The sequence below is a fragment of the Rhamphochromis sp. 'chilingali' genome, assembly GCF_963969265.1.
Source record: "Rhamphochromis sp. 'chilingali' genome assembly, chromosome: 19".
NCBI classification, from domain to species: Eukaryota; Metazoa; Chordata; class Actinopteri; order Cichliformes; family Cichlidae; genus Rhamphochromis; species Rhamphochromis sp. 'chilingali'.
Window position 1 is genome coordinate 20,778,257 of NC_137946.1, and position 14,920 is coordinate 20,793,176.

Here is a 14,920-nt window from a genome sequence, read left to right on the forward strand (position 1 = left end):
AGTCCTGTGCCAGGAAAACAAGCAATTTAAACGAGGTCTGCAAATTCTGTCAAGAAGAGTGGTCAAATATCTCGCCAGAGTTATGCCAGAAGCTCGTTGACGGCTACCAAAAGTGTCTGGTAGGGGATGCTTGCATAATCATTGTACCATGGACAGAACAGGTCAAAGAAATCATTAAAAGTCCCAAATTACCATGACATTCATGCCCATGATTGCTGAATGTAAACGTTTGACTACAGCCGTACAACAAATACACAATCTTAAAGTTAATCTGCTGCTCAGTTATTTACCTTGGTATAAAAAATGCCTAAAATACTGAAACATATTGATCAACATTTCCTTAAAATGCAAAGTAACAACCTCAAATTTTCCCTGCCAACAAACTAGAACCTAAAGATTATTCATTTCAGAATGACATCAAGAGAACAACTGTAAATCCTCAGAAGCATGCAGCTGTAGGAAGAGAAACGTTGCTTTAAAGTAAAGCTAAATGCATTGTATGAATAGCTACAGAATAATTGGATAATTCTTTCAGTATTATTGTTCATTTGAAGGAGTGTTAATTTAAGTGACATGTAGTTGAGGCAAAAATCCTGAATGATCATCATTTAAAACATATGCAGAAGTACATGTCTATATACACATAGTCTGGTCCACAGAGGGTGCAGACAAATGCCTCTATTCTTAAGGGCTTAAGTGCTATTGCACATCAAAGGCAGTGAAGAAAAATATAAAACAGATGCCTAATTTGAAAACATGGACCTTCAAATAACACACAAGACAAGCTCAACAAAAGCGTCTGTGCAGAAGAGGAGGAGCACATACCACATTTTTTTATTGGACTGACAAGAAGTTGATTTTAAAGCTGAAGAAAATGTCCCATTTGAACAACAGAGCCAAGAGTTTATGGTGAAAGTTAAGAGTGAAATACTTCAAAAATGAGATTCTTCACTGAAACCACATTTAAAATACAGACAACACATGTAAATTAGCAGCTGACTGAATATCCGTCAGTATATCAGGAAGAGGCAGAGCACTGGAGGACCCGCAGATGTCTTAATTGTTTTATTCTTACAGCTGTTTCTAATTAATGAATTCAGAAACAGTCTTTAGTATCTTATCAGCTAATTGAATGGTCTTTTTAGTGGCCATATCTGCTAAACTGTCTCCCCTCCAGGGTCCCCGATACTTCTCTGTTTGTTCCTGACTGCAAAGGATTCTTGTTTAGTTTCCTCAGCACTGTGCCAGAACAGATTTTCCACTTCATCAGCTCACGATGCAGTGTAGAAGGAAAATATATTCAACGAGATTGGTGCAAAGCAAAAAAAATCCCACTTAGTGTTATTGTTGGCTAAATTCTTTGTTATGATTGTTATTATTATTATTATTCCTCTAGGCCACCAGTGGGCAATTAATTTTCCCACAGGGGCCACATGATAAACTGCACCCACACCAATAAGATGAGCTGAATTCTGCTCAGTATTAATTTCATATCTCAACAAGCTGATTGGTGTGGCCCTCCATAGCAGTTCCAGCTTCTCATGTGATTCCTGTGGGAAAATTAATTGCCCACCTCTGCTCTGGGCTTATCTCCTCAAATATCTGGGCCTTATCATAGAGGCACTGTTGATGCACCACATCCATTGGCTTGGCAGTGGATATTAGACCAAATGCCCCCATAGGCAATATAAAACATTGAGCTAATTTTGGGGTTGGAAAAATTAAGTCAGTAGGAAAGTATCTTAAACCTGCCTTCTATCTGAAGCCACTAGGTGGCGATAGCTGTTGCAAAGAGATTTCATTCCCATACAGCAGTTATTTCTGAAGCCAAGAGTGTGGCGCTCACATGTGGCCCACCCAATATTAAATGTTCACTCAAATCCATATACAAAAGAGAGTGATGTAGGTTCTTGAAAATCCTATTAAAAAAACATAGCCAACACAGTGTGCTTGCTATAAACTGCTAATGCTACCGAGTCATACGCAAAGAGACTGTATATGACTTCTCGTCCCAGCTGAGTTGAGGTCAGTATTAGTGCTTCAAGCAGCAGAGTTGAACAGTATGAAGCCCCTCCCTGAGTCAGGCTGTTTTCCCAATTCCCAGTCTATATGTTATCCAAAGCTGAGCAGCTGCTTTTATGTATCTCAAGCTCGCAATGCAGTATTCATGACGTTGACATTTTTAGTGAGCGGTTAAACACAGATAGAAACGTAGGCCGAGGAAAAGTGCAAATAACGCAAGGAAGATTCATGTTTTCGTGTCTGTGTTCACACTGCAGGCAAAAAAAAAAATCAAAGTTTGGAATTATTTTTCATGTTACATCAGCGTCAGAACGAAAGTGCCACAGAGAGCCGTCAGTTCAAATATCAGTGTCACACTGTCGATTCAAAGCAAGTTAAAGAAGCGAGAAAGTGCCAATAATAAAAACTGCATGTACCAACTTTTTTTTTCTTTTTTTTAGTGTTTTGATTTCTAAGATTGTTAAAGTTTGTGTGGAGGGACAAAAAAAATGGATAAAGAAATAAAGTAATAAAAATCACATTTTGATACCCACAGAACTTCAAAGACTTTAAACACTTTTAAGATGTTTTTAAAATCAAATCTATCACTCTGAGACAGAATTTTTCTTAAAGCGGTCCCTGAGTCAAACATTTCTCGTGGCCTTCCCGTCTTGGTCGCCTGTTGATGTCAGACATTACCATTTTGAACACGAGGAGCAGCCAAGATGCTGCTTTGATGTCGTGGCGCATCCGGACAGGATGAGCGAACCAGGTTCTCGCTCTGTCACTAGACTCTCCTCGTTTCTCAGAATGTGCTCTACCAAGCAGCGGGCTGCCTCCTCAATGTTTGTGTTTTCCTGAGTGAGAAAAAAAATAGAAAAAGTAAGACAGCTGTGATGAAATCTTTACAGCCACACCGGTGCAGCGGACACACACAGATTTTAATATCTCAAGAGAAGCTGAATTGATTGCCATGGACGCACATTCATATTAAACTCAGAATGAGTCCTATAGAAGCTGTAATTTTCCTTACTTTTCATATAGTGACAACACATTCAATTCAGTTTTATTTATATAGCACTAAATCACAACAACAGTTGCTTGCAGGTGTTTTGTATTGTAAGGTCAAGACCCTACAATAATTCAGCACTGCCTCCTCCAATCAGAGACATTATCAGAGGAACAGGTGATCTCTAAAAATTATAGAGAATATAGCAATAAAATGCAACATTGCTGCAAATAAGGCTATCTTTATGTTGTGAATTTACCAGCATCAAAAGCGCACAAAGGGGTAAAATATCTCACTCTATTATATTTATATTACCGCTCTGTGCTGCCGTTCACTTCTAATGTGACGGCAGCACCTTAAAGCTCTGAAACACCAGCGGTTATTCAGAGTGATGCAGTCAATTAATTGCATTGGTTTAACAGGTATTCTCAGAAATAAATAGCCAACAAATATAAATGTTTACTATTTTGGGTTGTAGTAGCTGCCATCGCAGCAGTTTAAATCAGACATAGCGGCACATCTACGCCCGAGCGTAAACATTTATTTTCTGCATCACCGACTGAATGCCAGCAAAATCCTGTGAGAATGCGACTCGACTTTACAGCTGGGCCTCATTTAGTGGTGTAAGGTACAACTTATAAACCTTTTTCCTTCAGCCCAGAATCTGTACAACGCCTAAAGCGCACTGGAATCATTGAAAATGTGACGCTTTCAGCTGATTTTAAACTGAAACGCTGCACATAAATTGCTCCTGGCCAGGTTAAGCATTCTCCATAGGTTACTATAGTGATTTAGCCAAGAAAAAAAATTACTATTACCGCATTAATTTAGAGCAGAGCTAGACTCTTTGGGACTAGGAATGCATGCTTGTCAGGGGACTGATGTCATATTATTTGATTTCTAAGTGTGAGCAGCATGTTTCATTGTAGGATGAAGGCAATCAGGACAGCGTTGTGTTGATTTGTGGACCCAAACGCCCCCCACAGCATAACTTTGTATCAGAGCCCCTCACTGAGGGCTTTAACGGTCCAGGCTTTTCCTTTCATTTGTCACACATCTACAGCTCTCTTTCAAACTGCCCACATGTCAGTCACCCTTTATGTACATGAACCTTTGTGTACAGTAACTACATCGCAGCCTTTACCTCACACTCTTGTGTGTAACTCATTGGAAAGGCATTAAATGAGAAGAAAAAGAAGAGTCTAGTTCACAACAGAGTGCTGGAATTCCTCTGTTTGCCTCCCAAGAGGACGGCAAATAAACTTGTCTGACTTTGAATGAAACATTTTTTGAATCGTTTGTTTTTACAGGAAGCTTCTGTTGAAATAACACTGCTCCAGTTTCCCCCCAAATATGCAAATATAACCCGATTTTGGGCCTTGCTTGTATGGCACAGAGTTATCATTTGGGTAGTCAAAGAAAGACCTCTAAGCTTTAACAATTTGCACAGAAATCTTTGGTGTACTCAACGATCTGTCTAAGAAAATCTACAGCTTGTTGCAGAGATTGCATCAAAAGCCACGTGGGTCTCCTCTCTCACACCTTTGCAGAAGTCTCAAACCATCCGACGAAGCCGTTCTCCCTACAAAAGACGTCGAGTTTGGGCTGCTGGGAAACCAGCTGGTCTGACTTGTTGGCCAAGAGTACAGCTGGAACTGGCCTCCCATGGTTCAGTGTCACCTTTGGACAGAAGAAAGTTGAGCTGGATCACATTATTTTTTAAATAAATTGTTAAATGGCCCTGTCTTACCTTAAAGCACACAAACAGAAAAATATCAGTGTGCCCTGTAGTCTCTCTGTAAAGACATTTTATCACAAAAGCAAACCAATAACAAAGTATTACTGACAACTATACGAGCTGAAGAGACTAGAGTGCTAATTTTCGCTTGTTCTCATCATGGAGTGTTTTTTGTCTGCTTTAAAGTGTCAGGAAGCTTTTTCAGAGGTGCGTGTTCACCCTCTGAAATCCTCTCACATCTTTTATGATGTCTCTGTCCAAAAATGCTCCCCTTTACGCGCTTTTCATGCAACAGTCTGCAAAAAATAAGTTGTACATTTTATTTCCCTTTCAAGTTCTGCTTCTTCATTTTCTGCCATTTCATGCACATCAAAGTGCAAGGTTTTTCAAAAGCCCGTGGCATTAATCTACATTTGAACAATGACTCATAATTTTCCACATATACAAAAGGAGATCATAAATGTGCATGACTACTCCCATAAAAAAAAGCAAAAACCTGATTTAAATTTTCCCAAAATCGTCTTTCAGATCATCTGCTGAGTCGCCTCTGCTCTGCTTTGTTCGCTCCTCTGTTGTATAAAAATGAGGACCCTTCAACCTGAATATCAACCAAGAGCACGATTGTGATCTGTTGGGCTTTTTTTTCCAACTTTCACTGCACTAATGCAACTATAGCTCCCAATGCAAGATCCCAAAAACAACACTAGAAGTGATGCAGGGGTAAAAAGGAGAAAACATGTGGGTAAATGTAGCAACCTGAGGTTTTTGCCTTTTATGGGAAATGCTGCTGGATCCCTGTGAGAAGGAGAAAAAACACTGAAATACTGCAAAGAAAATAACAGAGGTTTTGAGTCAGTGGGGTGCTGTGATAGACTGGCAAGCTGTGCAGGGTGCACTCTGCCCTTCATCCAGTGACAGCTGGGATAGGCTCCAGCCCCTCCGTGACCCCGAACTGCATAAACATTTAAGAAAACAGATGAATGGAGGGGCCAAAAACTCTTTCTCTCTCTTTAGTTGCGATCAGTCACCAACCATCCATCCATCCATTTGCTTCCGCTTATCCTTTTCAGGGTCATGGGGGTGCTAGAGCCTATCCCAGCTGTCATAGGGCGAGAGGCGAGGTACACCCTGGACAGGTCGCCAGTCTGTCGCAGGGCTAACACACAGAGACAAACAACCATTCGCATTCACTCGCACATTCACACCTATGGGCAATTTAGATTTTTCAATTAACCTATCCACACAAAGTGCATGTCTTTGGACTGTGGGCAGAAGCCGGAGTACCCAGAGAGAACCCACGCAAATACAGGGAGAACATGCAAACTCCACACAAAAAGACCCCGACCCGATGGTGGAATTGAACTCAGGCAACAGCACTAACCACCATGCGATCAGTCACGTGTGGGTAAAAAAAAAAAGACAGAGAGAATGACGGTGAAGCCAGAAAAGCCCAGCTTTATGCTTCTGCAGGTTCAGCCATCTGACCTTGGAGTCTAGGTCATCCTTCCACTTCAGCACGGCGTCGAACGTGGAGGCCCTCGTCACGTCAAACACCACCAGTGCTCCCACCGCCTCCCGGTAATAGACACGAGTCATGTTCCCATACCGCTCCTGTCCTAGGATGAGACACCATCAATCAGACACACGCACATACAAAGACTGCTTTCAAGTCCATCAAATTAAATCAAGTCACGTCATGGTTTATGAGTGCCAGTTATGGAGCTCTGTGTGTGTGTTTAGTCTCCAGCAACTGCCATCATGTGCCTGATATTATGAGCATGGGATCTACATTCCTCAACCAGGCACCAAACGGCAGGGAGTGACCCAGGCATGCAACACACACACACACACACACACACACACACACACACACACACACACACACACACACACACACACACACACACTTACTGGGTGGAAAATCTGCTTTTCTTTTCTTTGTTTTTCTTCTGCCTTTCACTTCTTAAATAAAAAAAGTGCTATCCTCTTATTTATGACACTACAAAAAAGACTTGAGTTAGATTAAGATGAAGATATTTATGTTCTAACTCTCCTCTAAATATCCTCTCAAGTGAATTTGCAAAGCGCCTTTCCTTCCAGAAGCAGCTTTCACGGCTGCTGATGGTGAAACAAATGGTTCTTGTTCCCAAAAACCCCAACACACACACACACACACACACACACACACACACACACACACACACACACACACACACACACACACACACACACACACACAAACACCGTTGTATCACCTGATATATATAAGCCTTAAACCAGTGGGTCGTTAAAGTTTGACAGACCTGCAATATCCCACAGCTGTAGCCGGATCACAGTGTTACTGTCCCACTGCAACACCTTCAGGGCGAAGTCCACCCCAATGGTGGCTCGGTAGTGCTGGGAGAAGATCTGATGCACATACCGCTTGATTATGGACGTCTTCCCTACTCCTAAGTCTCCGATGACCAGGACTTTGAAAAGAAGCTCCTGCTGCATGGCTGCAGGCTCGGTGATATTATGAAAACTTTCCGAAGGATGCTGAGACACATCAAAACCACAGAACAGCTACAGTAAAGGCATTTCCTTCCGTCCTGCTGCGAACCGAAATATTATCACGTGATCTTCTATCGTCGAGAAGCGGTCGCACTCGTCTGCAATCACCGGAGTCCAACAGTCTAAATAAAATAAGGACAGCGTGAGTTCGCTTACTTCAGAGCAAACTGCAAACTTCAGCGGAAAACTCATGGTGCGTTCACACACTCCTCGTAAACATAAGCTTCATTTTAAATTCCATCTGATGTCTTTAAAATATTCGAATAAAGCGACTCTGCAAATAACAAATTAATATCTGTCATTTAAATGTCAGAAAGTTGTGTAAAATGGATCGATGACGTCTTTGGATGTTTTCAATTAGAAAAAAATGATCGATTTAAGCTGAAGTTCGCAAATATTAGATTGTTTTACTATTTAAAAAGCAGCAATAAATGTTTTCATGACTAAATCATTTCTGTAGCCCTACATCGTGATTGCACGGAGTGTCCATCATGGCTAAAGTCAGACAGCACCGTTATTGTAATGGACCCGAAAACCAAATGCAAATCAAAGAATCCAAACTTGATTTCAGGCTAATGTGTTGGACTTTACTTCTGAACTGAATGGAGTTTTCAATATCAATGAATAAGATCAAATAAAACGTGCAAATGCGCTTTAGTCTTTACCTAAGAACGATCAGTGCTCCATGCTGAGAAAGAGCACTGCAGGTGCCATTTTTGTTTTGTGAGTGTTGATATGAGAAGTACAGAAGGAGTTGGAATGTGGTACTTCATGATGAAGTCAGGGATAACAGAGGTATGTGAGGGTGGTGCAGGTCATGTATGAGGAGAGTGGTGGTGGACTGGTGGGAAAGTCAGATGGGTTCAGGGTGGGGGTGGACTATGATGTTTTGCAGACAACATTGTAATCTGTAGTGAGAGTAGGAAGAGGGTGGAAGCGAGGCTGGAGAGGTGGAGGTGTGCTCTGGAGAGAAGAGGAGGCAAAGTTAAGGAGGCAATTTTTGGACATGTGCAGAAGAGTAATAGTGGTTATACTGCATATACTTATTTTTAGTGTACTGAAATGCAGTTTAACAAAAGAAAATACATTTTCTTTATAGAAGTACATAGTAGGTTAAAATGAAAATACTCCAGCAAATATTGTACTTATAGTACAAGAGCAAATAGAATAAGTTTAGTTGTTTTCCATTGGCTGATCATTCGCTGTCACCCTGGAGGTCTAGGGGGAAAAAATTATAAATATATTTTTGTAAGTACTAAGTACTGATATGAAATAATCGCATGTGTGTTCGTTTCTTATTTACCGTTTTTTTCTTCCGTTTAGCACGTGAATGCATCGCCCCGGGAATCTGCTGCTGCGCTGCTGTGCGCGCCATTACGGTAATGGTACTGATGAGGGCGAGGAAGAGACGTGAGTGCGATGCTGCTGCTGTGTTCTGCTGCCATTTCATCAGCGGATCATCGCGGAAATATCAACAGCCCCGCTGTAATGAGCCAGCAGATCGGATCACCTGTCGGGCCAAACACCGCTCACCCCGTTTTCACCCTTTAAACCGGCTCACAAAGCGATGCTGCACCGGAGGCCCTGCTAATGCTCTGTATGTTACCGCCTGGGGTTTTCTGTAAGCAACAACAGAACCAGTGCTAGATTAGGGGTCATTTTTTTCTTCTTTTTTGGAAACATAATCATCAATATGGGGTTTCTTTTTTTCAAGTACTGAGCTCTGAAATTGAGGTAGGTCACACTTTATTAGTTGTTTAATTTAATTGTTGTCCAGAAAAATAATTAACTAAGTAGAGAATGCTCATTGAGCTAAGAGGGTTGGGCCTTGTGATCAAAACAAAAAAAATTAAATAAAGAACCATATAGTTTGTTGCATCATTAGTAGCACAGGACGCCTTCTTCCTATCTATGGTGATTTTTAAGCAACTATATTAAACCTGAATTCTGGCTTTATTCAAGGCCTCATTGTGTGTTATTGCTCTATAACAACCACTCTGCTATCCACATGGGGGCTGACTACGCCACTGTTTATTGAGTTGGAGAGGAGTGGCCTCCCCCTCCCTCTTTCAAATTAGATCACCCATCTGTAAATCACATGGCCACTGCTGAGACGCTATGAGCCTATTATTCCCATGTTTAGAGGAAAGCCATAATCCCAAAAAATATCCTTCTAGTCAGCACAATCTCTGGATTAAATGTAATGTTTGATCTGTTTAAACTCATTTAAGCAGATCTTCTTTTTCTGAAAAAGACGGAGGGGCTTGTGGAAGCTTTAAAGTCTGATGTTTAATCTACAGCTGTTTCCATCCCCTTTGAAGGATCCAAATTTGAAGACATGAACAGCAGGATTTTAATTGATGTTTTAGATTTTATATTTACAAAAATCCTTCCATTAGATGATGTAAAATATTTGGTTTTGTGAGGAGAGGATTCTCATTTCATCTTTTTAAGAGTCTCGTTTTAGTCTCAGTATTGGGCTTACTGTGGGTGACCCTGACTAAGTGAGTGGGGTTTTTTTGTCTTGCAGAACTTATTTCAATGAGAAATGGAGACTATATGGCTTTACCAGTTTCGTCTGATAGTCATCGGAGACTCCACAGTCGGCAAGTCATGCCTGATCCGGAGGTTCACTGAGGGCCGCTTCGCACAGGTGTCAGACCCGACCGTCGGGGTGGACTTCTTCTCCCGTCTTGTGGAGATCGAGCCGGGGAAAAGAATCAAACTTCAGATCTGGGACACGGCAGGACAGGAGAGGTTCAGGTAAAGACAGACTCCTGATTTCTTTCTCATGTGTCCACAAAAACTAGATTTTGGACTATAAACAAGACTCTCCTCATACTTCAAAAGCACACACTACACATGCTTCCGTCAGATGGGCATTAAAGCTCAGTTAGGCCACGTTAAGATGACATGTTTTGACATTTTCCTTCATTAACATTACTGCATGAGTTCTCTGTCCATCTGCTGTTAACACTAAACTAAAAGTTTGTTAGGTGAAAACTATCTCAACCAGATGGGTAATTAAGCTGTTTAACCTCATTTGAAAATTAAAGTTTATATTTGTGATCATTTTAATATCTTAATAAGAGTCAGAGAGAGGATAGGGAAGCCACAAACTTTGCTCTTTTGGTTGGATTGGATCACAGTGGGGGGGGGGAGACTTTCAGCTGCTCCTTTATTTCCCAAAGGGGTCGCCGCAGCAGATGGATCCGCATGTTTTATTTGGCACAAATCTTATGCCGGTTGCCCCTCCTGATGCAACACTTCCATTAATCCAGCTCAGGACTGGCACAGGCAGTACACCAGCTTGTGTTTCCCTGAGGCTGGTTTGGGTCTTTTGCTGGTCTCGAAATAAAAATAATCTACTTTTGGCAGCTCCCTTATTCAAAAAGTGGTCGCCACAGCGGGTAGCTCTGCATGTTTGGAAAGAAAAATAATAATTAAAAAACAAACAAACAAACAAACAAACAAACAAAAACCAAACAAACCAAAAACCCAGAATATCTCCAGTCTAATCCTTTACTGGGTTCAGAATTCACATTTTTAATGATTTGGCAATCATGGGGAAAAAAAACAATTCATGAAGTCATGACTATGTTTTTTTTTAAAGGGGTCACTTTTAAATATGTAAATTAAATGATATAAAATATTAAAACTTGCAGCCAAATGAAAACAGTCCACAAAATACAAATAAAATATTAAAAAGTAGATTTTTTTCAACCTGATGCTAATCACATGTTGAAGAAGCTGGAAAGAGTTGTATATAACAGTATGGCCTACCTTCCCAGCTGCCAGCTTTTTGATTCATGCTGATATTGTGTAAACATGGAAATCAGAGTGTATTTTTAAAAGAAAACATTAAAAAAAAAATGGGGGAAATAATTAGTTGATCCCCTGCTGAATTTGTGAGTTTTTTCACTTACAAAGAAATGAACAGTCTCTAATTTTTATTGTAGTTTTTAATGTCGAGACACAGAATATCAATACAAAATCCAGATAAAACACATTCAATGAATGTTATATAATTGGTTTGCATGTCGCTGAACTGTGTCATGATGGACTGACCTTTTGCAGCCTCACAAAAATTTGCTTTAGAAGTCACGTTTACAGGCCCGTGCTAAGTTTGCCGGTGAACAAATGATTGAGAGAAGGCTTAGGAGAAAGTGATGTGATCAGGTGGTCTTTGGCATCAACGTTACCCTTCGTGTTTGGATGAAGAGAGATGTTGAGTATGATTCAAAGAATACCATCCCCACTAGCAAGCACAGAGGTGGAAACATTTTTCTGCTAAGGGTACAGGACAACGTCACTGATTTAAAGACCAGAATCTTGGATGAGAACCTCCTTCTCTCAGCCAAAACACCAAAGATGGGTCATGGATGGGTCTTCCGCCATGACAGTGACCAAATGTGTCAGAAATAAGGACGGACAGAGGTTCACCTGTATTCATCTGCAAAAGAAAGAAAAGAACAAAAAATCGGTACAAATTGTATAACGGTAGTTTTTTTTTTTTTTAGCAAAAACTACTCAAACAGATGCAACTTGTTCATTTGTAGGGGACCGTTTTTTTCCACTGTGGGTGTGGTCTTCTGCCAGTTATTCACGTCTGCATTCCTGCACACCTCTTTCTGTGCAGGTCAATCACCAGAGCCTACTACCGCAACTCAGTGGGTGGCCTCTTGCTCTTTGACATCACAAACCGCCGCTCCTTTCAAAACGTCCACAACTGGCTGGAGGAGGCGCAGAGCCACGTCCAGCCGCACAGCATCATCTTCCTGCTGGTCGGCCACAAGTGTGACCTGGAAGCCCAGCGTCAGGTGACTCAGCAGGAGGCGGAGAAGCTGGCGGGGGCCTACGGGATGCGCTATGTGGAGACCTCTGCACGGGAGGCCATCAATGTGGAGAAGGTGTAGTTTTTGTTTGTTTTTATTCCATATGTAGTTCATCTTTTTTTTTAATTGAAAAAGTGGGATATTATAAGAAAGGTTCTGCTTTGCAACAATAATATGGGTGGTATAAATAACTACAAGAGCACGAAGAAGACTGTCTCTCTCTGCCGTCTGCATGCAGGGTGTCTAAAACAAAAAGAGGTACTTTTATTAAAAGTAAGCAGTGATGGTGAAATAAGTGACAACAATTTGAAATATTCAATGCAAAACTCCTCATGAAAATGTTGGTTCTCTTAGACTTAAAGATGCATAATCCTAATATGCTATAAGCAGCATATATTGACATTTTTGCAGTTATTTTAAGAATTAATGATCAGAATAAAACATAATCTCTGTTGCTGAGCCTGCTCGTGATTCCTCCTCCAGGCGTTTGTGGATCTGACGAAGGACATCTTTGAGCTGGTGCGCAACGGGGACATCAAGATCCAGGACGGCTGGGAGGGCGTCAAGAGCGGATTTGTTCCCAACACCGTCCACTCCTCTGAGGAGGTCACCAAGAGCAGCCGGCAGTGCTACTGCTGATTCGGCTGCAGCACGTTAGGGTGAGAGGTGGTAATACTTCAGTGGACTCCATATGTACAAGATCTTTTTTGCCATGGCTGCTCTCAGGCCAGTTTTAGGGGACTTTAATGTTTCCCCTGCTCAGTTACATACTTATTCATATAGACGTTATTTTAACATTCAATTGCCTGTTTAAGGCTCAAACTTGGGGCACTTTGTTGATGTTCCCAACAGGTGTAGAAGCACAAGAAGCATCCTGCCACTTCATCTTTCTGTGTGCATGCGTGTAACTCTAGTCATCCTGCTGTCTTTGCAGCTGCTACCGACACTTAAGCTTTACTCCACCTTTGGCCTTTCCTGATGTGTACAGTTATACTCCAGTGGCCAGTTCCGTTTCTCTAGCTGCACATGTATAAAAGACTATCAGTGTAGTGTATTTATACTCTTGTGTGACTTTAATTTGATGAATCAGCGATGCCACGACTGAGCCACGCCTCTTCCTTTTTTCTGGAAATGCCTCTGAATATACCGCAGCCCGTTGTGGACTATATTCGGCTGGAGAGAGGAGGCAGAAAGAGGCAGCAGCCTCGCCGACTGATTGTACGCCTGCACTACAAATCTGAGTGGCTTAACGCATAAAGAAGGTGGAGGTCGGTGAACTCCAAGCGAACCAAAGTTTCAGATGTCTCGTTTGTTCACCTGAACGCGGAGGAACGAGTTTGCACTGTGAAAATGATTAATGGTACATTTGTTCTTTGCTGGAAGAAAAACGTTACTGTAGCTGCTTATTTTAGCCTTGACGACTTGATCGATATGGAAAGTTCTCAGTTCACGTTTACTGCTCCGTGTTGGGTTACTGGTGAGAACAGGTGAGAAACTGTCCAAAAGCCTTTTGTATAGATCCCCATAGTGTTCAATTTGAAATAAATATAAAGTCACAGTAAAAAGAAAGTGAAGCTTCCTTTCATTTCTAAGGTTTTGTGTGTCAGGATGTTACTAAAAAATCAACTGGTCCCTTAAAGCCCCTAAAATGAGGCTAAAACTAACAAAAAAATCAACCTCAGGTAATCCAAAAACATTTATTTATCAGCAAACATTAAACAAAAATGCAGACGCAGTGTGTGGAAAAGCAAAGTACACATTTACTGCTTCCACAGGAATTAACAAGGTAAGTAGCAGCAAGGAGTTCTCATTAAAATGCCCTGATTAATTGGTCATCAGCTGGTATAAGCACCACTATTAAAGCACATGTTTTGATAGTTTGCAGATCTGGAGCATTCAGGTACAAGGTAATACAATGCCAAGGACAAAAAGCATCAGCAATGAACTTATAAAATCACTTGTTGCTGCCCTGGAAAGAGTTATAAGATCACTCCAATTCAATTTCATTGATATAGCACCAAATCACAACAACAGTTGCCTCAAGGTGCTTTATTTTATAAGGTAAGGACAATAATACAGAGAAAACAGAGAAAAGTCCAACAATCAGATGGCCTCCTTGTGAGCATTACAAACAATTTGAAGTCTGTCATCCCACCTGAATGTTTTCACAAGTGCAAAACATTTAGGTGAATGGAGACCACAGCAAATCTACCCCAGGGTCAGACTGTACAATGCTCAGAGAAAAAATCAATGTTAAAATTCATGAAAGTAAGCTTAGAAAAAGACTGAACAAGTATAGTTTGTTTGGAAGGGTTTCCAGCAGAAAGCTTCGTCTCACTATAAACAACATGGCAGCACAGCTTCAGTTTGCAAAGCTGCACCCGAACAAACCACAAGACTTCTGGGACAATGTCCTTTACAGGCGAGACCAAAGTGGTGATGTTTGGCCATAATACACAGCTCCACATTTTGAGCAAACCAACCACAGCATGTGAGCACAAACAACTCTTAGCAGCTGTGAAGCACGGTGGTGGAGGGGTGATGATCTGTGCTTCTTTCTTTTTTTGAAGCTGCAGGACCAGGCGCCTTGCAGTCTTTGAGACGACTATGCACTCCTCTGTTACCCAAATGTTCAAGAGACAAACGTGAGGCCATCTGTCAGACAGCTAAAGCTTAACAGAAATTGGTTCCTGTGACAGAAAAATGACACCAAACACTTTGAGTGATGGGACCTTAAAATCCAATTTATCTAAGTTTATCCCACATTAGATTTTATTTCACGGC

At 41.2% G+C, this 14,920-nt stretch overlaps 2 protein-coding genes across 4 annotated transcripts; one reads left to right on the plus strand and one right to left on the minus strand.

Moving 5' to 3' along the window:
• Positions 1 to 1,557: 1,557 nt before the first annotated feature.
• On the minus strand, positions 1,558 to 7,244 carry rab38c (RAB38c, member of RAS oncogene family; the record flags this gene model as incomplete). Its single annotated transcript, XM_080867516.1, has 4 exons — positions 1,558 to 2,858; positions 4,553 to 4,690; positions 6,234 to 6,364; positions 7,052 to 7,244. 4 exons carry the CDS (start codon positions 7,242 to 7,244, stop codon positions 2,697 to 2,699), a joined length of 624 nt encoding a protein of 207 aa, XP_080723642.1. The 3' UTR covers positions 1,558 to 2,696.
• A 110-nt stretch (positions 7,245 to 7,354) lies between these two features.
• Positions 7,355 to 13,694, plus strand: LOC308387457 (ras-related protein Rab-39B-like). 3 transcript variants are annotated; one of them, XM_080867513.1, is made up of 5 exons: positions 7,355 to 7,494; positions 8,625 to 9,035; positions 9,832 to 10,064; positions 11,941 to 12,211; positions 12,620 to 13,694. In XM_080867513.1, the coding sequence occupies exons 3-5, from the start codon at positions 9,850 to 9,852 to the stop codon at positions 12,773 to 12,775; spliced, it is 642 nt and encodes a 213-aa protein (XP_080723639.1). In that variant the 5' UTR covers positions 7,355 to 7,494; positions 8,625 to 9,035; positions 9,832 to 9,849; the 3' UTR covers positions 12,776 to 13,694. The 3 variants fall into 3 exon arrangements, with proteins under 3 accessions (XP_080723639.1, XP_080723641.1, XP_080723640.1); XM_080867515.1 differs by having other exon boundaries at positions 8,625 to 8,898; XM_080867514.1 differs by lacking the exon at positions 7,355 to 7,494 and adding an exon at positions 8,231 to 8,549.
• Positions 13,695 to 14,920: the final 1,226 nt, after the last annotated feature.